Source organism: Colias philodice, chromosome 22, assembly GCF_061535455.1.
Source record: "Colias philodice isolate Cphi_HAF_F1 chromosome 22, ilColPhil1 Martin Lab GWU primary, whole genome shotgun sequence".
Taxonomy (NCBI): Eukaryota; Metazoa; Arthropoda; class Insecta; order Lepidoptera; family Pieridae; genus Colias; species Colias philodice.
The window spans coordinates 7,784,953-7,810,417 of NC_143107.1; the positions used below are offsets into that span (position 1 = coordinate 7,784,953).

Here is a 25,465-nt window from a genome sequence, read left to right on the forward strand (position 1 = left end):
GCGCCAATTTTCTAAAATTTGAATATGTTCAGGCTATTTTAAGACGGCAGTTAATATAAATAAAATTTACATCCGTTTTGCAAATCAAACTGTATACTGGCTACAAGTCTGAGAATTGTAGATGTTTCACCGATTGCCTTTACCTAACCCAGTTTTAAAACTAGAACTAAAATTACTATCCTGTGGAATGATTTTCAGCAAGATCTGAAGGGATAAAGCATTAAAAAACAACACTTCTTCAAAACTAATTTAATTGAAAATACACCAGTGATAAAATAACTTGCGATAGGTAAAATTTACATAGGTACTACATTCAATAAAATACACTATTACACTGTTTATTTTATAACACAGACAATATTTATCATTTATTAATTGATAAGATTACTAAAACTAGGAATACAAGTTCTGTATAATAGAATACAAATTGATAATAATAGAATGTGAGTACTTAATATATCTCTGTACATCCAAAATGTAGTTTTAGTTCGTTTAAACTTTTATTATAACTCAATCTACCTTCATCTTCTAAGTACTGTGCTATATCTATCAAGATTTTTTTTTCTATTACAAAAGAGATCGAAGGATTTTTAGTGCAGAGATATAATGAACTCTAGTCTATGTACATATTTTTAATAATCAAATTGAAATTACAGTTCACATTAATTACAGGATTACAGGTCTTGGTTAAAATATATTTTAATAATAATTATAATAGCCACACAAATAACAATTAAGAAATCCTGGGAATATAACGATATGGATAAAATATTGTATTTACATTATTTACAAGTTTAAGTGGGCAAGTGAAAATAGTAAAATATAAATGAAAATTTATAAATAATATTGCCAATTAAATGGCCACTGTATATGCCTAGTTCGAATTTTTTTTTCTGAACATAGAACGTATTTTCCGAACCGGTGATCTACCTATTAGAAGAAAAACTTTAATGTTGATTATTATTATTTTAGTGCATAGGGGTTTGTGCAAGTACATTAGTAACTCAGAAGAAATTAGTATCTAATTTACAAATTTGAGAAATAATATAAAGTTCTGCCTGTTCGTTTCAAATAAGCATATATGACCAGGCTATCTTAAAAAAAAGGTAACTTCAAAAAAAAATTAATACTTTCTCAGTCACTAAAAATTAATAGTAGTAACTATTACAGAAATCACTAAATTCTTTCAACAGTTATGGTGTTACTTGTTTTTGAAATTCATTATAATTACGTAAATATGTTTGGCAAGATGGTGATCACTAATTAGTTTTAAATTAAATGTGTTGTACTATATTATATGTTCTTTTCGATTGCAACAACGAATGGTATGTTTATTTACATACAATGGGAATTATGTACTTAACTTTTTACTCTAAAGGTCTTTATAGATCGATTTCCTATGATTGAATCTTTCAAAAAAGGCCAATTTTTTACAGAGGTAATTACTGATACTTTCATTTATTCGAAAATCACTAAGAACATATAGTATAATTCAAATTATCTTAGTAAAACAAATCTTATCCCTTCTTTTTCTCTCACTTTGGTTTCAGTCTCCAATTTTCAATTTAATTTCTCTACAACATGATACTTTCACATCACTTTCAAGAATTTAAACTCAACATTTGATTATCTAAGGAACTAGTTATCATGAGCAGGAATGTTTAAAATTCTTTAAAAAAGCGCAAAATTTTGGAACTTCGCTACTATTTAATTTTCAGGTACGTCAAGGGCCAAAGGATAAAATTATTAAACCATCATAAACTTTATTTATATCCCATAACATTTCATAATATATCAGTCTTCCAACAACTCAGTTTCCACTCCATTCCGCCGACCTGCACATGTCATCGACCAATCTATCAAATTCGATAAGAGAACTTTCATGTTTCGCAAGATCTTCAGAAAAATCTTCCGTAGTCATTTCTACTTTTTCTTCCTTAAACGCTGTGCTATAATCTGATAGTTTTAAATGTGGCGCGTTAAAAAAGTCTTTGTAAAATTCTGCCAATTCGCGTATGGGATGGTTATCAGCGAAGGGAAAGCAAAGCAGCTTTAACGGCGGTTCATGTTCACTCCTGAATCCAGGGAATCTTTTAGGCGGCATTTCTAGTGATGTTGGACTCTTTGAAATAACACTCATGTCTAATTCCTGAGTGCTCTTACATTCGGGTTTATCTTCAACCATCAATGTGACCCGCGGTCTAACTCTGCATTTTGGTATCGGTATTTTCTCTAGAAATTCTCTTATCGCTTGCTCTACAAGTATTTCATCAACAAAAGCTGCCAGTCTAAGCGGCTTATTCAGGTCTACGGGTTGTGGTGATTTTGGTTCCTTTTTCTTTTTCGTTTCGAAGATTACGTGTTTTGGGCTGAGTTCAAAGTGATCACTTTTCAACAATAGTGTTTTGTTTTTCTCTGATCTATTTGGTGATATAGAAAAGTTAGTTCGATAGGATACAGTAAAGCCAAGTCCGCCAAGTGGTGTTTTAAGCATGCCAGCTTGAACTTTCTTTACAGAGTCACCTAATGCTTTTAACTTCGGTTCACCGCTGTATACTCTATAGAAAATCGTAAACGATTCTGTCCGTTGTTTCCTTGATAAATGATACGCGGGTGTTATCCTCGTAATAGTGATGAGGGACTTCAATAATATTCCCATTCTGAAATAAACTGTGTTCATAGCTTTCAAAGACGTGTCAAACTGAGTTTCATCGAGACCTAGCGTCCACAACTCGAGGACCATTTCATCGCCATCTTCAGTTTGCACGGATATTTCGACATTAAGATGTGATCTGATTGTTTCAAGTATTCTTTCTGAAGGAAGCGCATTTTTCGTGGCTTGGTTCACTTCAGGAGAATCTGGAATTTGTAGATTAAACCAGTCCGTGTCTGATGAATGTGGTTTTGTATTCGGTTCTATCTTGATACCTTTGCGCGATTCGACGATGACTTGCACCCCCTTATAGGCTAAGAACTTAGTGAACTTTGTGAATTCATTTTTATCGCTAATATTTGAGAACGCTGCGTCCGGCGCCATGTTGTTTACAGGATATATTCACCACTAAACTACGTATATGTTAAGTTATTCTTCATCAGCTATGCAGCTTTCTACGAGGTTCCGGAGATTTGGGTTCTCCATTGCAGCTGCAATCCTCTCTTTATCGTTGATCTGCTTGTTGACTGTAAATAAAACATACATAACATTATAGCAAAAAAAATGATAAGTTTATTATGTGTAGAATGTAGTAGCGTGTTTAATTGCTTAAAAACATGCTGGTTAACGGCATTTATCTCAGATATTTGTTTCGACTTATTACTTTCGTTTGTATATTGTCCATTTCAAAGGTCTGGTCAGTTTTTTGAAACTCGCAAGTTTCCATTTCAATTTCTGTCTAAGAGCGAGCGCGCACGAGCAACTTTGTCTCCGCAACTATTTTGTCTCTCCCATCAATTTGTATGGGGAGTTGCGTCGCTATGTGCGCGCACTTTCATACTAGCCCATAGGTGGGAGAGACAAAATAGTTGCGAAGACAAAATAGTTGCGGAGACAAAGTTGCTCGTGCGCGCACCCTCTAACACTAAAGAATGAATATGAAATAGAAGTGATATATTTATTTGCGATGAAGCAAAACAATTTTCAAATTAAATAATATCAAACTTTTCATCTAAATCATTCAAATAAAGTATGAATTCAAATAAAGATCTTTAAAACTATCATTAGGTCACTTAAAAATACGACATGACTGAATGTTGCAACTTGCAACTCATTCACCGAAACCTTTACACCAATCTGTATATCGTATCTATATTTTTTATAAATCAACAGATAAGCAGATAATATCAATTACTATAATACACCACTCAACATCGGTATTTAGTCTATCATATATCATCTATCGAGTCTAATCTTTGTGTTCCAAGATTGCTTAAATCCAAACAGTGATATAATCAAAATTCACGATGACATCTTCACCTTTTACATTTATAGCTATGAAAGGTTATCATCATGCAATTAATGTCACAGCCAATTAGCTTAATCAGAAGTTTAGTTAAGTGCCTAGCCATTTTATTAAACGGTGCATCCTGAGGTTAATTAAACGCCAATCTCTAACTACTGTGCCGATTTAGAAAATTAATTCACTGCAAGATTAAGCGACATTATTTCTTAGTGGCATATAATATGATATGCTATTTTTTTTAGTGGTTGTGTCTTGTTGTGGAAACGGCTATTCTAAATACTAATATTATTTGAGTGTCTGTTACGAATTTGGTCTGTTTTATAAAGCAAAAATGACTCCTATCTATTTGAAACATTCTTGTACCATACCAGACTTTTTCTATTTGCACAGATAGTATAAAAAGTTACATTTCAAAAGATTCAATTCACCAGCACAGTACACTACCTATTATGTATGTAGCTGTTACATGTTGTGTTGTTTATAAAGAACCAGACCTGTTTCTCAATTAAAAAAACCTATGTTACAATAATTCTTGAAGAGCCTGTTTTGTATATTTGTAAAAGAAAAAGGCTGCAAATTATAAAACATCCGAATCTGGTTTTACCCTTACTGTTCATGGAAAGATTATAACATTGCTTTTAATATCCAACATAGCCATAATTTTATGAATTTGTTGTGCAAATTCAGGTGTTAAAATAATTCAAATATTACAAGGTCAAATCTTTCCCCTTCAAAATATTATTTAAGATCACATTTATGTAGAAAGTAACATAGGAATTTATTTATAACTAGATTTCCGCCCGCGGCTTCGCCCGCGTTTTCAAAGAAAAACTCGCATAGTTCCCGTTCCCGTGGGATTTCCGGGATAAAACCTATCTTAAGTGTTAATCCAAGTTACCCTCTATATGTGTGCTAAATTTCATTGTAATCGGTTCAGTAGTTTTTACGTGAAAGAGTAACAAACATCCATACATCCATACATCCATACATCCTTACAAACTTTCGCCTTTATAATAGTATTAAGATTTAAAGCGGAAAATAAAATCGAAAGTTAATTATTCAATTAATGTCAATGATAACAGCTAGTTATAAATATTAATAAGTTTAAATATCTTATTAAGCACAATCTATTCTTTACATAATATTACACAGCCGTTTATTGCTGTAATAAAAGATAATTTTGCTATAAGTCCTATAATAATTTTTCACAGACACATAATAGAATAATAAACCCATTTATTATTGTGTAAGGAACAAAATGCTTTGACTATTTAAGGCCATGAAATAAGTTTTCTATCCGCAAATTATCTTGTTTATCTGTGCAAAAGAAATAAAACTGTTTCTTATGTCATAACAAGTGCTTTTAATTGAATAGGTATATGCAAGAATATAATATGGTACAGTTATTATAATAACTAATAACTAGTTGCTGGCCATAGCTCTGTCTACTTCATTTTAAATTTGTTGATGTTTGTACAGATTAACATAAATGAAGGCAAAACAATTACACTTTAAATCATTAAATTCTGTTACATTTTTCCTTGACATTTGAGTGGTTTAACTATGTGTAAGTCAATCGCCCAAAAAAATACAACATGCGCCAAAGCAAGCAACTAGTTTATAGTTCTAGTAGTAAGTAGGATTTATGCGTTTAATAAAACTATTTGATTCAACCTATTCTCTTCAGTTACTTTAAAAAAAGTTATAAACCTAGTAATTTAAACTTATAGACCCATGTCCTGACTTAAACCTATCTCAAACTCAGATCCTAACATTTCAATACATTATGATGCTTGTCTGCATGTTAGTCATAATAACATGATAAAAACATATACAAATAATATATTTTTATGTTTGTAATATTGTATGATACATAGCATGACTGGCAAGTTTTGTTTCATAGCCTAAGGAAAAAGGATATAATTATATCCTGAAATATTTAAAGAGGAATACTTAGTAAGTATTCATGAGAAATAATTATGGTTTACAGGTGATTCTTTGATGAATATTAATTAGTAATTACTTCTAATTAGGAATTTGCTAATATTAAGAGCCATATATTCATACTTTTGTCTACAATGATATAATTATTTTTTTTTATATTGGGGTAATTCAACAAAAACAATTAGAATTAAATGAAAATAATCATGTGCCTATTCCATTGAAACTTTTTAATTATATAAACACTTATATCCTACCATATTGTTCTTTTTTTGTTATTAAAATTCCAAACTCTACAGGGCCAAAATACAATGATACTATTTAACATACACAATGATAATAATAGAACACCTATAAAAAATATACTGGCCGAATTGATAACCTCTTTTTTTTGAAGTCGGTTAATAAGATATAAATACTATTTACCTATAACTGATTAAAATAAAAAGTGAAAGTGTAACTTTACACAATAAGAATATTCATTCTGATCAGAATAATAATAAATGAAGCATCTCAATAATTTAAATTAGAATTATGGAAATATGAATATTGTAAGTATTAAAAAGTAATCTCTGGGCTGAATCTCATTTTTACTATAATTGTTACAATCTTTGAACTGCCTTAACAAGGTCACAAGTTGTTAATAAACAAAAAGTGTGATTTTTTAAACAATTAATATATATGTTGATAAATCATGTAGATAAGCAGATCTCTAACAAATGGAATGTTTTGTTTGTAGGAACAAAGAATACATACAAATAATAATGATTTATTTAATTAGGGTAATGAGATGTTAATAAATGTTTCTTTCTTTCCTAATGTCATGTAGTAAAACTCTCATGTATTTGAATGTGTAAATTATTGCATCATATGCATAATTAAATTAATAGTTAACTTACTTTCATCTTCAGTTGTATGTGCTCCTTTCTTGATGAAAATATCCAGTTTGACAGGATGATGAAGCGATCGCTGTATCTTTATTCTTATACAGAGTCCAATTAGCGTAGCCAAGGAACAGTGGGGAACGGTAGGATTAAACTCTACTCTCAACACGGGAACATTGTCCTCCGTCGATTCCTTGATGAAAATCCCTTCTTCATATACGACTTTCAGGTCCTCCAAAGTACTAGGCTTCTCCGGGTCCCGTATCGTCCGCAAAAAGTCTAAAACACCACAACACTAATTAAAACCACAGTAACTTGGAGACAAAAGCCACAAACCACACAACAACTCAAAACAAACCATAAATCGTCTCTCTCAACTCATTATTGTCCTTGTACCCAAGTTCCTCTAATGTTGCACTTTTGTCCATATAAGCGGGCGTAGCGACTTCCTCCGGCGGCTTCTGCGAGTTGCTTAATGAAAGCTTTGAAAAGAACGATAACATATCGTCAGAAATTAGACTTTGATTTTATTACGTTAACGAGTCGGACATGTTTGTATTCATTATAGTGTTGTCAATTTGAGCAGTTTATAGTACCGATAAAAAAATACCGATAAATCGATTATTGTTCATATATATATTTTTTTTCAATTATATATTTATATTATAATAAAAAAATCATATTTAACCGTTATTTACTGAATGTATGCTTTTTCTTATTCATATAAGAGTACTGCGTATTCTTTGCCATTTCTAAAAGTGATAGTTTAATACTAAAATCAACGAAAATGCGATTCTAATATCCAAAAGTCGATCAAAAGGATAACATTAATAATATTATTTACCTACTCATGGCCCATGGTGTTTTATTTCTCCATACCAATGTATTTTTTGAAGAAATCAATAGGTAATGAATTCTTATTGAGAATTATTTATAATTTATTATATGTATAGATGAAATGAATAAAAAAACAAAAGAGTCTGTAGCCGGCGTAAAGTTAATTCCGGATGATGGGGTAAATGCTTAGATCATTATGTAAAAATGCTTAATTCAACAAATATGAATGCTGTAACAATGGCTGTAACTCGTTTATTTTCATGCAAAATCTCCACGATACTCATCACAGAGCAAGTGATCATGCTTTTTATGTGGTATTCAATGGGTATTCACAATTTTTTAAATTATTCACATGTACCCGGAAGTCCCCGATGCAATGTCAAACTTTTAGTCCAAAATTAAAAAAAATATACAAAATATTACATATTTAATGAAAATAAAATAGTTTATGAAACGTTGACCAAACTACCTATACTTAAACTTTAAAATGCTGAACACTAATAAATAGTTTTAACTATAATGACTATTTACTACGAAACAAGTATATGTTTTTTTTATATATTTTTTTTGTAGTAGTGTACATAAAATATTTAATTCATATTATGCCATCAATTTGGGAAAACACTTGTGAAATGGGTTTTAGATATTTTAAATAATTATGTACCTAGGTCTAAAGCATGTCTAAAGGTTTTCTCTCGTGGCGGCTGTTGGGCGGTAGCGCGTACCTACTAAACACGCACAGATGACAGAATAATTATTTATGTTAGCGTCACATGCACAATGCCATGCAGCCATCCTATCCCTGATATTGATTTTAAAAATATGGGCTCTAATCATCGAGATACTAATAAAATTAATAATGGCGTTGCAATGTGTGTAGGCAATTTTAAGCAAAGATGTTCGACTATGGGAGATAAATAACCTGTATTTTCAATAGGTCATTTATTAGTTTGAATTTTTGGCATTGGTCCCATAGTTCCCGAGATTATTGTTCAAGTTCAAACCAAGGTTCAAACTCTTCAGTTCATATTAATTATTATAATGATTTGAAACCAAGACAACCATCAGAATTTCAACATGTATGTATATAAAGTAGGTACATGACTACAATAAAACACCGCATACTTATAAAGTAATTTTATTTAGAATTTTTTAAACGACTTCTTGGATCCCTTGCCTTTGGAGACCTTCAATACATTGAATCGCACAGTCTTTGATAAAGGCCTGCATTCTCCAATGGTGACAATGTCTCCTAGCTCCACATCTCTGAAAGTTATAAAGAAAATCGTTTAAAAATGATATTTTAGTGGAAATAAAATTTATAAAGTGTTGAATAATATCAGATGTTGGGTTAGAACACGTTTTTCGTCAAATAGTCTTCAGAAGACCGTCGTGTGAGTATCATCATTTAATAATTTAAATACTTTTATCAAGTCCCAAAAATTGCCATTTTTACATTTTCCTAAACAAACTATGCTCAGCTTGTGTAAAAAATGAAAATGACTTTCTTTCATCTCCAATACAAATATGATAATAAACAGTTACATATTTTGTAAAATTAAATTGTAATACTGATATGATTTAAAAGAGCAACTATGGAGTTTCTTGCCGGTTCTTCTCCATAGATACTTAGTACTTTCCGAATTGGTGGTAAATGTAAAAAATATGTATTGACGTTTCAAAAGTGCTTCTCGTAGAAGTCTAATTGAATAAATAAATGTTTGAGTTTGAGTTTGAAATAAACAATATTCAATCATATACAAAAATGACAAAATTCAATTTCAATTCAATTAAATTTTTTCATCACATCTTGCAGTACACATTACTTATCAAACATTTAACAACTTATTTCCACATATACAATTAAACCATAAATAATGTAAACATACCTGAAGCAAGGCGATAAATGAACAGACATATTCCTATGTCTCTTCTCGAATCTGTTATACTTTGGAAGGTAGTGAAGATAATCACGTCTGATAACGATGGTCCTTTGCATTTTCATCTTTTGGACCACTCCTGTAAGGATTCGACCACGAATCGAGACATTACCGGTGAAGGGACACTTCTTGTCAATGTATGTGCCTTCAATTGCCTGCGGAATAGTAGTAATGTGACTTAAAGATGACGATTTGATGTGTGTTTGTAATGTATGAAGGTGTGTGGTTCCTTATAAAAATGTTTACCCTTTGTAGAAAATGAATTGACTTGTATTTTTAAATATCGTAACAAAGGGAAAGATATGTTCAGATAAGTATATTTTTGTTACAGGACATTTGTTTTGAATAATTTCTAAAAAAATATGTATATATATAATATGTATTCGCACAAATGTTGCAAATTAATATTTTGAATTTCAATTCAATTTTGAATTTATTATCTAGATATTTCTGTGCTATTGAAAATTAATTTATAAACAGCAAGATATGACTTTCATAATTATTATAATGAAATTGTCATAATAACCAGAATGAAAATGGTAAATATTTTTATAAGGAACAATAAACCAATCAGATTTTGGGTTAGAACACAGTCATCGTCACATAGTAATCGGAAGACTGTCGTGTGATTTTCATCATTTTGGTTCATTTATAAGCTATAGCCCCAAAAGCATTATTAGCACTTATAGCTTGAATATATATTTTGTACATAGCAGTGAAGAATTAAATTATATTTTTGCTAGATTACCGTGTTATTATTTCTAACAAAACTATAATTTAAATATTTGTTTAGCACAAAAAGCTAAATAATGTGAACCTCCACCAATGTATTTATTACAGTGCAGTATATAAAAAGTTCGATTCTTAGCATATTTAACATTTGGTTAATATATCTTATTATTAAATAATGTGATATAAACTGTACACTCATATTCACAAAATCATAATACACTAAGCAAAGATTTTAAATAATGTAAAAATTGACGAATTGTAATTTTACTGTCTTGTGAAGATGAGTGTATTAATTATCATCTGATATATTTTACATGCAACTTACCTATAGCCCATAATATATATACCCATAGCATACAGAGACCGTGAATTATAACGAGCATAACATGAATGTAGAACAATTAATATTTCACTTAGCTTTTATATAAAATTTAGGTAATATACTAAGAAAATATTGGCTTTTCTTTTATTTATTTCTTATACTAGAAGTAAATCAACTAAAATTAATGTTTTTTTACTACAGTCACAAATACTAATACATAATTTGCACACCCAGAAAGTGGGTAGAATGTATTAGCGCCTTAATATTGTAATAACACCTTTTTTGTACCTACATTCTTGTAAATAAATGAAATTTGAATTTGATTAAGGGCCGATTTTTCAATGCTTGGATAAAACTTATTCGTCGAATAATGTATAAAACTACCATTTAAAAAACGTATTCTAATTGCCCGTATTAGACAGTTTACGTGACATTTTAATTTTATCGTGTAATACTTTATTGGACGGATAAGTTTTATCCAAGCATTGAAAAATTGTCTATAAGTGAAATACTAATCATTGCATAAATATCCCAATAGCAACGATGAAGCCACCACCAGCGGACCAAGTAACTGTAAACAAAACCAGACCTCTCTCGGTGTCTTGAAACCCAGACCGACATTCTTATGATGCCGCATGTCCTTCCTCTTTAGACCTCCCTTACGGTTCAGGAAAACCGTAACCTGTTTCTGAAACGCTTTCTCTGTCTATAGAAAAAAAAACACACATTAGTATCACTCAAGTTTACCTCGCGTGGTGTTTTGAAACCGAGTCCCACATCTTTGTGGTATCTCAAAGGCTTACGGCTACGTTTGACACCGATCCCTTTTTTACGGTTCAAGAACACCGTTGGTTGTTTTTGGAAGGAACGTTCGGTCTGCAATTGGTAATATCAATTAGCGGTTTATAATTGAAAATATTTAAGGGAATATCTACAGGCTTATTGCAGCGAAGTCTTACGGTTACTATTAGTGTAATACTTGTTCTAATTATTATTAAAAGCTACATTACCTGTTTGCTGATGCATATGTGGTATCTTACTTATAACCTAAATTTCTAAGTCAACTGATTTGGTTAATGTTTTTATGATAATATACGCTTAATATGTGGATGGACATATTAAGTAAACGTTTTCGGGGCTTAGTTTTAGTTTTTAAATAGAAATTAGACTACGATTGAAATAACGAGCCGATTCCCACGTGGATGAAAACAACAAACACATTTTCACTTATTTGAGTAAAAACTTTAAATTATGTTAAGTTTATAAAATCTAACACTTTTTTATCACTAAAATGGTTAAAAAATTATAAAATTATTCATTGAAAACGATTTAATTTGCAAGAAACTCGGCACCTACCTGATCCGCCATTTTGCTTGACAATGAAAAGAACTGTCACAGATAAAACATTTGATAGGAATACGATGAAATTTTTACAGATTATATAAGTTAAGTAAAATACCGATTTATTTTTAATGTTAATTTTGAATTAAAAATAATGTTTCTTATTAATTTATGTAACTAAACTAAAAGAGGTCGTTTTTATGTATAGGTATTCGTTTCTGGATTACACAAATTTTTCAATACATAAAAAAACGAACATTTCTCTTCCAACCTTCCGAACGAGTACTTTTATTAAAAAAGTGAAGTGTCAAAAACGTAAAAATTGTTATGAAAATATTGAACGGCTTCTGCAATTTGGAATAATTGTGAATTATGATATTTTCTTTTACTTAATTAATGTAATTTTTATTCGTATTCCTTCTTATTGATTTTTTACTTATTTTCTTTGTTTTACATATAGTGCGTTTAAAAGTATATGTGCGAGAGTAATGTCTAGCTTTTGCCATTTGTTTTGTGAAGAAAGACAATATTCTTTTATTTGATATGGAAGAAGTGAGGCAATTGGTGCAGGAGGAAGGTCGGGAAGCCAGGAATTTGGTGGCATTTCATGTCGCCGTGGATTCCCCAGGTATTTTGCAACGAACTTATGTCTTACGGCCTTCATCTTTTGTACTTACTTTATCGTGGGTGTATCTATACAAATAGTGTTCTGTGTTACCTTGTTTAAAGAAGGATTGATCAATATGTTATTAATACTGAATGCAGACGGCGATTGATATGCTATATTTACGACTATTGATTTTATTCAGTCTGGCTTTTATGTTTGGCTCAGCTTTAAATATCATGTTTTTGTTTTGATGCTTTGATCTTTTCAATTTTCATGGCGCCTATTGGATTTTTAATTTGATTTAAAATTACAATGAAAACTTTAAATTCATTAAATAATATAACCAGCTATGCTTCAATATCTCTACTAGTAAAAAAAAAAAAATTCGGATGAACTTTACTTAAAAATATATAGGTATCTAAGAAGAAATGTAGCCAAATGTAATGCAAAGCATTTGCATTAATAACACAGTTTCTATTAAATATGTATGAATAATATATACAAAAGTTATGTTTAAAATGCATGGATGTTTTAGGAAAAGAAATTAAACTCATAGCAAATTGGCTGAATTTGAAAATATTATATTATTATCATGGACGTATAAAAAAAGACGGACGGTATATCGCCTAAACATTGAGTGAAGCCTAGTAATGGCGGCGAAACATCCATGTGTGTGTGCCATGTTGCCATGGCAACAGCTGTCCTGTTGACAATGGCGGCTGTATTTTTTTCTATAAATTTTGCCGTCATAATTTTGGCATTAAAACATAAAATAAATAACTTGCTTCCCTGTGGAATGTAATCCCTCGTGTTTTGTTATTTAAAATTGTACTGTTGCGACACCATTTAACCACGCAAGACGGCATTTTAAATATTTTTTGTGAAACAGTGACGCAGTTAATCAGTCGGTAGTTCACGACGTAATGGCGGCCGACTAGCTTACTATGGTGAGAGTGTGTGCGTGTTTATTGTCTTTACACGATCGCTAGCTTACTATGGTGGCTTCACGTTGTTTGTTCGTAATACGGCGTCCGTCTTTTTTTATACGTCCATGATTATTATACTATTATTGCAATGTTTTGAACCTTTTCATTTTCGACAAAGGTCTTACAGTATCTTTTAGTGTATTGATATTATATCTTCTTGTATTGTAACTCTTTTCTGTAGTTCTTCTACAACTACAGAAAAGAGCTAGCTTACAATACTTAAACGATTTAATGTTTTAATTTATCTTTATATTTATGTTTAGCTGTTTCTTTATAATTATTTAGGTTTCAAAAATATATTCAAAGAATTTGTCCACTCAGTTATTCAAAACGTTAATGCTGAAATTATTGAAACTATGAAGCGACATTAAGGTTATTATCTAATTGAAGTAATTCTGAATCATTTCTAAACGTAAGCTGATTCATTTGACCACTTTTTGAGTCATACATTTAAAATAAATATTAGCTTCAAAGCATTTGTTTCAAATTTCATAACTTCGAGCAAAGCAATCCATATTAACTTTATATTTTAAGCACTGCACAGCTGAAGGCCCAAATTAATCAGAGTATCCCACACACTTTTTTTCACACAGGAGCAAGTCATGTTGTAATTATAAGTGTTTTCGATTGATGTAATATACATATTTATTTCAAACTAGCTGTGCTCCGCGGTTTCACCCGCAGTGCTCCGCTCCTATTGGTCTTAGCGAGATGATATATAGCCTAAATCCTTCCTCGATAATGGACTATCAAACTCTGAAACAATCTTTAAAATCGGACCAGATTAGCGCGTTTAAACAAACAAACTCTTCAGCTTTATAATATTAGTATAGAAGTATAGATTAAAAAAGCTTTTAGAAGTATTTATAACTAGTAATTGTTTAAACTACCACATATTACACAAACTACATGTATTTATCTATATATTTAATTATTATCTAGCGTCCAAAGTAGCCCGCAAGCCGCCCCGCACGCTCCCGCCCGCACCTCGTCCCGCTCCGCGCGCGTCCCGCCTTCGCTCCGCGTCCGCGGGACGCGATAAGCGAAGCGAGTTGCGTGCGAGATATTGGGCATTGCTGTTCGGCGATTTGCAGCGGGCGGTGAGTTGTTTGGATGTGTTTTTAGAAGATGTATTTGGGGTTTAAATATGATTTTTTCATTGTAAAATATTTTTATTAACATGAATGTATAATCATACTTGTTATAAATGCGAAAGTTTGTAAGAATGTATGTATGTTTGTATTTTATATTTCACGAAAAATACTTACAGGTCGTATGGTCGGATTTGGGTGAACTTTACAGAAATATAGGTGCTATATTAATGAGCTATAAGAATTTACTAGATTTTCAATCTGCTATATTTTCTAAGTTCTACTGTTAATATTTCGCCAGTACAAAGCTTTATTCCTAAGCGATTGCTTCTTTTTGTTTTTATAATGATTCAACTTGTGTCGGATAAAGTATATGTGCAAAATAAAATGTAATTAAACTTGCTGATAACTTCCAATGAATATGATATAGATCTATGAATTACGGCGCAGCCGAAGGCTTAAACAAAAATATTTTTTTTCAAATGTATAATTACTAGAATTTCATTCCTTCCAACTTACAATGTTGCATATAAACTCTACCATGTATAATTATGGTGTAGTAGCTTCGCCATAGATTATTATCCAGTACTATTTGTTTATTATCCACATAATATATATTATGTGGGTATAATAGCAGAAATATGCATATAAGTTAATTATGTGATACACAAGGTGCATCGGCGGGGACCATGAATAAATTATAGCTGATATTGATTCGTAGATTGAGGTCACATATTAGTTACCGACTGCCTTGTGTTGAATGTTTAATGGGTTTAAGGCTTATTGTGTAGACCATTTGTAATTGAGTGGCGGTAGTTAGTGTCGAGAAAGCCTTATAAGAGTAAGTTGGAAAAAGGGTAGCAGGTAATTTTGTATGATTATGAGAATAGGTAAAATATAGCCCAATAAACTTATAATTTATTGAAACTAGGATTTAATTTTAATCTATCTAGTTTTTTAATACATCTTGAATACATTGACTGATGTGTCATGTAGAAGTTTGTCATTTGGGTCATTTTTATTTTTGAAAAAATAAAAATGACCCAAAATGTTATAGTGTTTAAGGTGATTCTGTATAGTTTAATTATTATTATTGTGTTGACATAATTATAAAAATTAAACATCCAAAACTAAAAATTCTTTCATTTTTACACAATTTTTCCAAATCTCAACTAATCTTAAGGGGGCGCATAAAGCACAATAACCAATCTTCTATTAGATGATACGTGTAATATGCAAGACCAAATCTAAAAAATAAAATATATATCAAACTAGATGATATGTTCAACGATTCTGTTTAATCAAAAACATAAAATATTAAAATTTACTCGATAAAAAAAAATCACCAAGTTAGCTCTAATTTTCGCACTTTTACGTTTTCTACTTGACATGGTAATACTTATTATGATTTTTTTTCATAAACAATTATATTAAAACATTTGCAAGATATTTGTCAGAGCATTTTGTGTAATTACTTTTAGTTTTGGTTTTATCTGCGATAAACCACTTTTGGCGCTCTTTTTTTCTCGAGATAAACGTTTGATTTTGTCACGATAAAAGTGGTTTATCGCAGATAAAACCAAAACTAAAAGTAATTAAACAAAATGCTCTGACAAATATCTTGCAAATGTTTTAATATAATTGTTTATGAAAAAAAAATCATAATAAGTATTACCATGTCAAGTAGAAAACGTAAAAGTGTGAAAATTAGAGCTAACTTGGTGATTTTTTTTTATCGAGTAAATTTTAATATTTTATGTTTTTGATTAAACAGAATCGTTGAACATATCATCTAGTTTGATATATATTTTATTTTTTAGATTTGGTCTTGCATATTACACGTATCATCTAATAGAAGATTGGTTATTTTGCTTTATGCGCCCCCTTAAAAAGTGCACCATTTGCGAAGTGCACCATTTGAGACGTGTACCAGTCGCGAAGTGTACCATTTGAGAAGTGTACAAGTTGCTAAGTTCACCATTTGAGCATGGTGTACAAGTTGAGAAGTGCACCAAGTGCGTCAAACCCGTACTCTTGTATTTATACATCCGATTTGCATCTTGCGAATTTCACGTCTAATTATTCATTACGTTTATATGATGTTCACAGATTGGAGAAATATACAACACCGTTGAAGCCAACGAGAATCTAAATGAGTGCCAAGAAGTGATCCTAGTTTTGGAAAACTACACACGTGATTTCAAAGCTCTAGCGGAATGGTTCCGACTCAAATGGGAGTACGACAACACGCCCCCACCACAGAGACCGCAAAGCTTAGCGTGGGAGATACGGAAGACTGATTTTGTTAAACCAGAACCGAAACGAACTTACTCGGTTAAGAGTTCACCAACCGTGTCAGGCAAAAACAGCCCTTGTCTCTCTGGACATAACACGCCAAGTGGCAAAAACAGCCCGAATCTAACGGGAAAAGCGAGTCCCGGAAGCGGTAAAATTAGCCCAAGGATTTCTTCAAGCCATTCCAGTACTAGTCCAAAAGCGAACATAGAATTCTTCAGCAATAAAATTAACGCTTCTAAAGTTACAGCTAAACCAGAGCCTAAGATTGCTAAAGAACTTTCACGATTGTCTGATATTGAAGAAAAATATATCAAAGAAACATGTGAAGATGTTCCCATTGTAAAAGAAAATGAAAACAAGGATAAAGATGAACCACTGAAGCCTAAATCGGTTGAAATAGGTCATGCAAAATTGAGTCCCAGCGCGTCGCCTAAGTTAGTTGTGGTCAAATCTTCAAAATCCAAAACTAACACAGATACAAAGAAACACAATGAAAACATTTCTTGCCAGGCCAAATCTACAATTGATAAACTGAACGCAATGGAAACAGAGTATTTACAAAAACAGCTCGTGGAAAATAAGTCAAAGAATGAAAATATGCTTAATCGGGATTTGGAGATTGAGCAACAGGCCATCCTCAAAAAAGAAGACAAAGAAGAAATTATTGTGGACGATAAAGATAGAGAATTAAATGACTCTCCAACAAAATCTGAAGACAATTTTGCAGATGTTTCAAGCGATAGTTCTCCAAAATCCGTAGCTAATGATAAAGTAGCGGATGTCAACATTAACGCAGATATTTTAGAAAATACAGACGAAATTTTAACTGAAATGGAGATTAAAAACGATTCTGAGAATTTAATTCCACCATGTGATGATTTAAAGATGGAAATCAGTACAGAGAGCATTATTATTGTTACTGAAGACAAAGACGTTGTAAATATTGAAAATGTTAATGAAACAGTAACAATCCTAAAAGAAACATCCAGTAATTTACCCATGGATGCTAAAGAACTTTCTGAAAAGCCAGAAACAAGTGAAACAATTGCTATACAAGTAAAAGATGACTCCAATACTAAAGAAAATGATCATCCAATGGATAAGAAGGATGAACCAAAACCTGTTGAAGATTCAATAGCAAAGATAGAAGATCTTTCACCTTCACCAACAAAAACAAATGACGTAGAAAAAAACACTAGTAAAGATCAGGATACAAAGAAATCTGAAATAAAACCGACATCTAAACCTGCATATTCGCAAGCGGCAGCAAAACCTAAAGTCGTTACTAATACTAAAACGGAAGTTAAAACACCTGTACGACTCGCGCGAAGCTCGACAGTTGTTGAGATACGTCCACCGGTGCCAAAAGTAATTCGCCCATTCCCAAAAAAAGTACAAACTAACAAATGCAGTTATCCTTTTAACTTAACTACAGGAAGGACAAGCTTATTCGATACAACTCCTTCACCTAATGCGAATCGAGGACAGGTGGTTCCAAGAAAATCAACAGCTAGAAACATTCACATGGCTGCAGGAGATGCTAAATTAGTCGCAAATCGACCCATCCTTAAAGCCAGACCACGGCCTACAGCCTTGAGAGTTAACGAAAAAGGTGATAAGCGAGAAAAAGTCAGTACATTCTTGGAAAAAGTTGGCCGCAAAAATTCTGTACCTAATTCAGAAATGAATAGAATCGAATCGAATGAAAGTATAAAGACTCTGGTACCAGAAGACTTGAAAGAAGATGACGGTGTGAATTCTATAGAAGTACTTAACGTGGATAATAAGAATGATAATGATGGTTGGTTGACGGTGAAATCTAGACGTGAATCAAAGAAACAATCAAAAACTTATTGGGCTAATAGATTCAGACAACCATCAGCAACTGCAAGCTTGCCAACATTAAATATGCTTGAATCGCCTAAAGAAGAAATGAAATCAATCGTTGAACCTGAAATAAACAAAACAGATCGAGCGAAATCTGAACAGCCTCAAAAGATAGATAAAGATAAAGAAAAAGAAAAGAAAACGGACAAAACCGTTAAAGTAGCGGCTAAACCTAAATCTGAAGGTAAACAGAGAGACCCAGCGATGAGGCGTCAAAAATCCGATGTAACTGGATTGAAAACTCGCGTGTCTAAAAACAAAGTATTAACCAAAAAGGCTGAGAAAACTAAAGGCGTGCCAAAGGAAACTAAAAATCGATTACATTCCTCATTAGAAAGTTTAACTATGGGGCTGAGTCGATCTCAAGAGAGCATTCATGAAGAATTTGATTTCGACAAATGGAAGGCAGAATTTAAATCGACATTCAACTTCCTGGATGACGACGATCAGATATCTGATCATAACGAAATATTAAAATCAGCTGATCCGTCAGAGATGTCGGAAATTGCGGAAATGACGTCACAAATTGAGGAAAATGAAAGGAAAATCAGTCTAGCACTTGATTTCCAGTCGGAAGTCGATCAACGGAAACTTTGTGAAGAAGAAGATCTCTTGAATAGACAGATAATGGAGTTACAACAAGTTTCTGATATTGAATTGGACACAGAAACGGATGATACTGAGGTAGGATATACTTTCTTTTGAATTATTAATTAATATTCTTTCTTTTGAATTATACTTATAAAAACTTATACTAATAAACAGTACTCGAATTAAGAATCATTGAAAAAAAAACCTTAAACTCAACTTGTTCAATTAAATGCGACTATAGTTATGTTCTGTCTTGTTTTTTCAAGAATAGACTTACAATCGCCAATAATAATTGTAAAAAATATCTCTTTTTATTGTTCATTGAAATTAACACCTTATTACGTAGCATTAACATTCAAAGTCTATTGCATCGCACATCAGAAGGCATACGGCAATTTTTTAAACGTCAATGTGAGTCTGGTTGTTTATTGTACGTCAACAAACAAACATATGTTTTAACCACCATTTATTGAAGTGAAACTTCTTTATCGGGGTTGGAAAAAAATTTTGTGTAACATTTCGTTGCGCGTGACATTTTTTTTCCGTTACGCGCCATCTTTTTCTTATCCCTACCACGCGTGATTCGACGTATTTCTGTAGAGTTGCATATAGTTGTATTTTTTGAAAAATAAGGCCATAAAGAAGTTTCACTTCTGTGTGCACACTAGTACGCGCACACATTTTTTTTATATATTTACAGACGGACGCAGAAATACCTTTAGAAGAGCCAGCCCCCACTCCTGTACCAATTTCAGAGAGCCTCGGTTCTTTAGCGGCCAGTTTAGAAGATCAATATGAAACTGCTTTAGCCGGCATGTCTTGGGCAGAAAGAGTTGACACTCTCGTGGTTTTGGAAGCATTGGTGGCTAGAGATCCAGGTAAAAAATAAATAAATAAATATAAAAAAAATAAATTGAATTTTATTGTAGATTAATATTAGTAAGTATAAGAACTTTTAGCGGGCATGTCGTGGGCAGAAAGAGTTGATAGTCAGGTCGTTTTGGAATCATTGAAAAATAAAACGAAAACTGGCTAAAGTCTAATAAAACACTGGTTTACTGCTTTTAAGATTGACATTAAAAAAAATGGCTGCTTTTACAACATATTCACGGAAAATGTTGTGCATAAATATTGAAATAAGCAAAAAGGCTTGTACTATGCAATGCATATGCGATTTGAATTGTAATAAGAATGTACTGCGATTACACAACTGTCTAATTGATGTAGTTGATAACAAATCACAGCAAGTCAACGACTATTAACTAAGTGAGGGTAGTTTAGGAGGTCTTTATAAATTTAAATTTATAAGTGAGGGTAGTTGGCTCAAACGTCGTATATAAACAACGTCCGAGCCCCTAGGCACGATTCGTACGAATGCGCCATGAGTCAAAGGAAAGCGGCTTTTTATAGTATACGACAGCTAAGCATGTTCAGACATGAAATAATGACAACTATATTGATAACTATTCATTCACAAAAATATTTTATCAAAAGTTACGTCTACCAATAAATATAATATTAACTAGAAAATTATAACTTTTCAGGAAGAGCACAGCAATTACACGCAAAACTATCGCAAGGTATCAAACGACGCGGTAGCCTGCAAGACGCACTGCGTAGGTAAGATCAGTAAAAGGGATCTAAATCTATAAAATATCCAGAAAAAAATAAAGAGGAAAGTAACGAATACGACAAAACAACTATGTCTGTTAGTTATTTTAAAATTCCTTTACGTTTAAAAAGCTATATTCTTAGCGAGTAACATAGGCATTTTTAAAGTGAAACTTTTATTACATCGTCTCAAACTTTTTGGTCTGTGTAGCGCATGTCGCGTGTATCGTCACGCGACATGCGCTACACAAAGCAGTGTTCGGAACCGTTCGAACAGTTTCACTTTTACCGTGATTTCATAAAACCACACAACTTTTATTTTTTTTCCATGGCCTAATCCCGGGTATGCAGCTAGTTATTCATTAAAATGGCACTATTTTTCGTTCATAATTATTGTAATCTTTCGGTATTTTACATTTTAATGTTTCAAAACAGCTTCTCAACGAAGTATAGTGAAATAAATCCATACTATAATATTATAAATGCGAAAGTAAGTCTGTCTGTCTGTCTGTCTGTTACTCAATCACGCCTAAACTACTGAACCAATTTGCATGAAATTTGGTATGGAGATATTTTGATACCCGAGAAAGGACATAGGCTACCTTTTATTGCGAAATATGTACCACGGGCGAAGCCGGGGCGGACCTCTAGTACATATTAAATATTTATTCAAATATTTGTCGAATTTAATGTTTACCTTTTTCTATCATTAATTCAGATTGCAAGCAAAGCAGGCGCGCGCTGAAAGACAAAGAATGGAGTTTCAAACGGAGAAATCGAAGAGAATTCACCAATTGCTGGCCAGAGTTGAAGAAGTGAAAGTGAGTGATCTTTTTAAATTGAAATATTATTACTAACTTGAATATATTCCAAATCTGTAAACCCACACAACGTCACAACACGATACTACGCCACAACAGGACACTACGTCACAACACGACATTGCGTCACAACACGACATTGTGTCATAAATCTGAAGTTTTTTCCATTGCAGAATCCTATAAGAAATATAAAAGAGACTACTGAATATGCATATACACTTTGTATTTTTTTAAAGGTTGCCAAAAACCAACTCATTGAAGAGAAAAAATCAAGAATGGAGAGGAGATTGCAAAAGGCGGCCGAAAATCGTGACCAACATTTGAAGGTAAGTTATTTATATTGACATTATTTACAAGAAAGAAGATGGCAAAAAAATAATGTGATATGATACAGCACTCAGATTCTGCTCTTTGCTCTTATCTTCTGTGCTCTATAAATTTTGACATTTGAATTGGAATTATTTGTTAAAATTCAGCTGATATTTGTTACCAGCTGCGCTCAGCGGTTTTACCCGCAGTGCTTCGCTCCTGTTGGTCTTAGCGAGATGATATACATATAGCCTATAGCCTTTCTCGATAAATGGGCTATCTAACACCGAAAGAATTTTTCAAATCGGACCAGTAGTTCCTGAAATTAGCGCGTTCAAACAAACAAACAAACTCTTCAGCTTTATAATATTAGTATAGATTATAATATTAGTATAGTTGTGCTAAGTGTGCTCGCGTTGTGGGTTGTTTCTTTAAAAAATACTTTAAGAACTAAAACTGTATTTCATTCATCGTTCATTCGATATTTTCAGGACATTGTCCGCAAAGCGCACGACGAAGAGGAGAAACTACGTGAGATTGCGTTTATAAAACAGCTGGAGGCAGAGAACAGGCGGCACGAGTTCTTGGAGCAGTGCCGCTCGCACACCACGCGCCTGCGGCAGATGCGCCGCGACCGACTCGCCAAGTTGGTGAGTGAGTGAGTGAGTGAGTGAGTGAGTGAGTGGGTGAGTAAGTGGGTGGGTGAGCGGGATACGTGTACATAAAGCAGCTGGAGGCAGAGAACAGGCGGCACGAGTTCTTGGAGCAGTGTCGCTCGCACACCACGCGTCTGCGGCAGATGCGCCGCGACCGACTCGCCAAGTTGGTGAGTGAGTGAGTGAGTGAGTGAGTGAGTGAGTGGGTGAGTAAGTGGGTGGGTGAGTGGGATACGTGTACATAAAGCAGCTGGAGGCAGAGAACAGGCGGCACGAGTTCTTGGAGCAGTGTCGCTCGCACACCACGCGCCTGCGGCAGATGCGCCGCGACCGACTCGCCAAGTTGGTGAGTGAGTGAGTGAGTGAGTGAGTGAGTGAGTGGGTGAGTAAGTGGGTGGGTGAGTGGGATACGTGTACATAAAGCAGCTGGAGGCAGAGAACAGGCGGCACGAGTTCTTGGAGCAGTGCCGCTCGCACACCACGCGCCTGCGGCAGATGCGCCGCGACCGACTCGCCAAGTTGGTGAGTGAGTGAGTGGGTGAGTGAGTGAGTGGGTGAGTGAGTGGGTGAGTGAGTGAGTGGGTGAGTGAGTGAGTGAGTGGGTGAGTGAGTGGGTGGGTGAGTGAGTGAGTGGTTGAGAGAGTGAGTGGGTGAGTGGGTGAGTGAGTGAGTGGGTGAGTGGGTGAGTGAGTGGGTGAGTGAGTGAGTGGGTGAGTGAGTGAGTGGGTGGGTGTGTGGGTTACGTGTACATAAAACAACTGGAGGCCGAGAACAGGCGGCACAAGTTCTGAGAAAAATATATTTTGAAATTAGATCCATAAGTTCGTAAATAGGTGTATTAACTGACATTAAGTGATAATAAGGAAACAATTTCAAATCTTTCACAAATCGTAACATATCAAACCTTTGTCTATAAAATAGAGTCGTTTTAGTGACACTGACACCACATAAAAGCAAAGTATTTCAAAATATTCAGTTCGTTGTATTTGTCATAATAACTGTTAAAATTAAAAAACAACGCAAAAAATGATTACCTGTAATTAAAATGTTGTGTGGTTTTATGAAACCACGGTAAAAGTGAAACTTACCTAAAACCTAAACCTACTCGGCAGCCGACCGTCACGCGACATGCGCTACACAGACCAAAAAGTTTGAGACGATGTAATAAAAGTTTCACTTTAATAATTTAATTATTTATTTCCAGGAACAAAAAGCAGCTCGCGAAGCCGCTGTCGGCGCGCGACGTCAAGCGCTCGAAGCGGCTAGGAAGCTGCAAATGGAGAATCTTATAGAGAAGAGAAAGGAGAGAGACGCGAGATTGGAAGAGATGAAGGAGCAAAAGAGACAGGAGAGAGATGACGCGGCTAGAGAGAAGGTGAGCCTAATCTATAATATAAAAATGAATCGCAAAATGTGTTGGTAAGCGCATAACTCGAGAACGGCTGAACCGATTTCGATAATTCTTTTTTTATTATATTCCTTGAAGTACGAAGATGGTTCTTATGTAGAGAAAACGTAAATATGTACCACGAGCGAAGCCGGGGCGGACCGCTAGTTCTTAATCACTACATAGTATAAAACAAAGTAGCTTTCTGTGTCCCTATGTCCCTTTGTATGCTTAAATCTTTAAAACTACCCAACTGATTTTGATGCGGTTTTTTTTAATAGATAGAGTGATTCAAGAGGAAGGTTTTAGTATATAATTTATTAGGTTTTAGGCAAAGCGGGCGAAGCCGCGGGCGGTAAGCTAGTATATGTATATACATCTCGTGTCACAATGTTTGTCCTAAATGGACTCCTAAACCACTTAACCGATTATAATAAAATTCGCACACCATGTGCAGTTCGATCCAACTTGAGAGATAGGATAGTTTTTAAAAACGTAAACATGTAGGTACCACGGGCGAAGCCGGGGCGAACCGCTAGTCTTACTCATAAAATTAAGTCTTATATTATCTAATTCCAAATACTGTATTTTTCGTGTCTTGATTAGGTTCAAATGATTATTATTTCAGCAAGTTAAACTGCGTAACTCCGAATTCGCGTAAAACGGAGTAGCGTAAGTCGGTATATTACTGTATTCGTTCGCACTTACTAAACTTTTTTAATTTTAAGAGTAAACCAACGACAAGAAAAAATATACAAAGAAATGATATTACATGTGATGTGATGTGTTGTGTTGTGAGTTGTGACGTGACGTGACGTGACGTGATGTGATGTGACGTGACGTGACGTGATGTGATGTGACGTGACGTGACGTGATGTGATGTGTTGTGACGTGTCGTGATGTGATATGAATGGTATTATAAAAAAAATTGCTTCGTATACAGTATGTTTATTTTTATAACTCTTTCATGCGAATCCCACTGAACGGATTTTGATAATACATGGCAGTTACGTAGCTTATGTACGAGTTTAACACATAAGCTATAGAAATACTTTTGTCAGATTGTTTGCAGGTGAAACCGCGCGGCATAGCTTGTTAATAAAATAATAGTTATTTAAGAACCGACATGAATTTAGCACTTAAAGAACCGACGGAACGGACCAACGGAAAAAATAAAATTGATGATAAAAAAATATTATTCTAATACTAACCTATAATTTTAAGGAATTTGAATGCAAAAGATGCAATTATTATGAAAAGTTAAT

General features: G+C 33.4%; 4 protein-coding genes across 5 annotated transcripts in view; 1 reads left to right on the forward strand and 3 right to left on the reverse strand.

Annotated features, from left to right (window-relative positions):
- Positions 1 to 936: 936 nt before the first annotated feature.
- LOC149478530 (autophagy-related protein 13 homolog) lies at positions 937 to 3,037 on the reverse strand. The gene has a single exon (XM_089709351.1). The coding sequence runs from the start codon at positions 3,035 to 3,037 to the stop codon at positions 1,811 to 1,813; it is 1,227 nt and encodes a 408-aa protein (XP_089565477.1). The 3' UTR covers positions 937 to 1,810.
- A 2-nt stretch (positions 3,038 to 3,039) lies between these two features.
- galla-1 (cytosolic iron-sulfur assembly component galla-1) lies at positions 3,040 to 7,351 on the reverse strand. Its single transcript, XM_089709376.1, has 3 exons — positions 7,143 to 7,351; positions 6,800 to 7,063; positions 3,040 to 3,180 (listed from the first exon to the last, which is right to left on the reverse strand). Exons 1-3 carry the CDS (start codon positions 7,285 to 7,287, stop codon positions 3,083 to 3,085), a joined length of 507 nt encoding a protein of 168 aa, XP_089565502.1. The 5' UTR covers positions 7,288 to 7,351; the 3' UTR covers positions 3,040 to 3,082.
- Positions 7,352 to 8,743: 1,392 nt separating this feature from the next.
- RpS11 (ribosomal protein S11) lies at positions 8,744 to 12,028 on the reverse strand. Of its 2 annotated transcripts, none has more exons than XM_089709199.1 (4): positions 11,972 to 12,028; positions 11,205 to 11,321; positions 9,511 to 9,716; positions 8,744 to 8,887 (listed from the first exon to the last, which is right to left on the reverse strand). In XM_089709199.1, exons 1-4 carry the CDS (start codon positions 11,981 to 11,983, stop codon positions 8,764 to 8,766), a joined length of 459 nt encoding a protein of 152 aa, XP_089565325.1. In that variant the 5' UTR covers positions 11,984 to 12,028; the 3' UTR covers positions 8,744 to 8,763. The 2 variants fall into 2 exon arrangements, with proteins under 2 accessions (XP_089565325.1, XP_089565324.1); XM_089709198.1 differs by lacking the exon at positions 11,205 to 11,321 and adding an exon at positions 11,363 to 11,491 and having other exon boundaries at positions 11,972 to 12,025.
- Positions 12,029 to 12,279: 251 nt separating this feature from the next.
- ssp3 (SCAPER domain-containing protein short spindle 3) overlaps positions 12,280 to 25,465 on the forward strand; it is a 72,464-nt gene continuing 59,278 nt past the window's right edge. Inside the window, exons 1-9 of the mRNA XM_089709384.1 lie at positions 12,280 to 12,584; positions 14,492 to 14,649; positions 16,750 to 19,509; positions 20,117 to 20,294; positions 20,961 to 21,036; positions 21,746 to 21,848; positions 22,085 to 22,174; positions 22,649 to 22,807; positions 24,018 to 24,188. Of these exons, the coding sequence (XP_089565510.1) occupies positions 12,500 to 12,584; positions 14,492 to 14,649; positions 16,750 to 19,509; positions 20,117 to 20,294; positions 20,961 to 21,036; positions 21,746 to 21,848; positions 22,085 to 22,174; positions 22,649 to 22,807; positions 24,018 to 24,188 (3,780 nt within the window). The 5' untranslated portion in view covers positions 12,280 to 12,499. The remainder of the gene's footprint in view (positions 12,585 to 14,491; positions 14,650 to 16,749; positions 19,510 to 20,116; positions 20,295 to 20,960; positions 21,037 to 21,745; positions 21,849 to 22,084; positions 22,175 to 22,648; positions 22,808 to 24,017; positions 24,189 to 25,465) is intronic.

Bases quoted from the DNA above. Each gene is read 5' to 3' on its own strand.
- LOC149478530 (XM_089709351.1), bottom strand. From the start codon at position 3,037: ATGGCGCCGGACGCAGCGTTCTCAAATATTAGCGATAAAAATGAATTC.
- galla-1 (XM_089709376.1), bottom strand. From the start codon at position 7,287: ATGTTATCGTTCTTTTCAAAGCTTTCATTAAGCAACTCGCAGAAGCCG. The intron at 7,064-7,142 runs GTTTGTTTTGAG...GTGGTGTTTTAG, and splicing joins GTTGAGAGAGACGATTTATG to ACTTTTTGCGGACGATACGG. The intron at 3,181-6,799 runs GTAAGTTAACTA...TTTTATTTACAG, and splicing joins ACATACAACTGAAGATGAAA to TCAACAAGCAGATCAACGAT.
- RpS11 (XM_089709198.1), bottom strand. The intron at 9,717-11,362 runs GTAAACTTGAGT...ACTATTCCGCAG, and splicing joins GTTTCAAAACACCACGCGAG to GCAATTGAAGGCACATACAT. The intron at 8,888-9,510 runs GTATGTTTACAT...TATAACTTTCAG, and splicing joins CATTTATCGCCTTGCTTCAG to AGATGTGGAGCTAGGAGACA.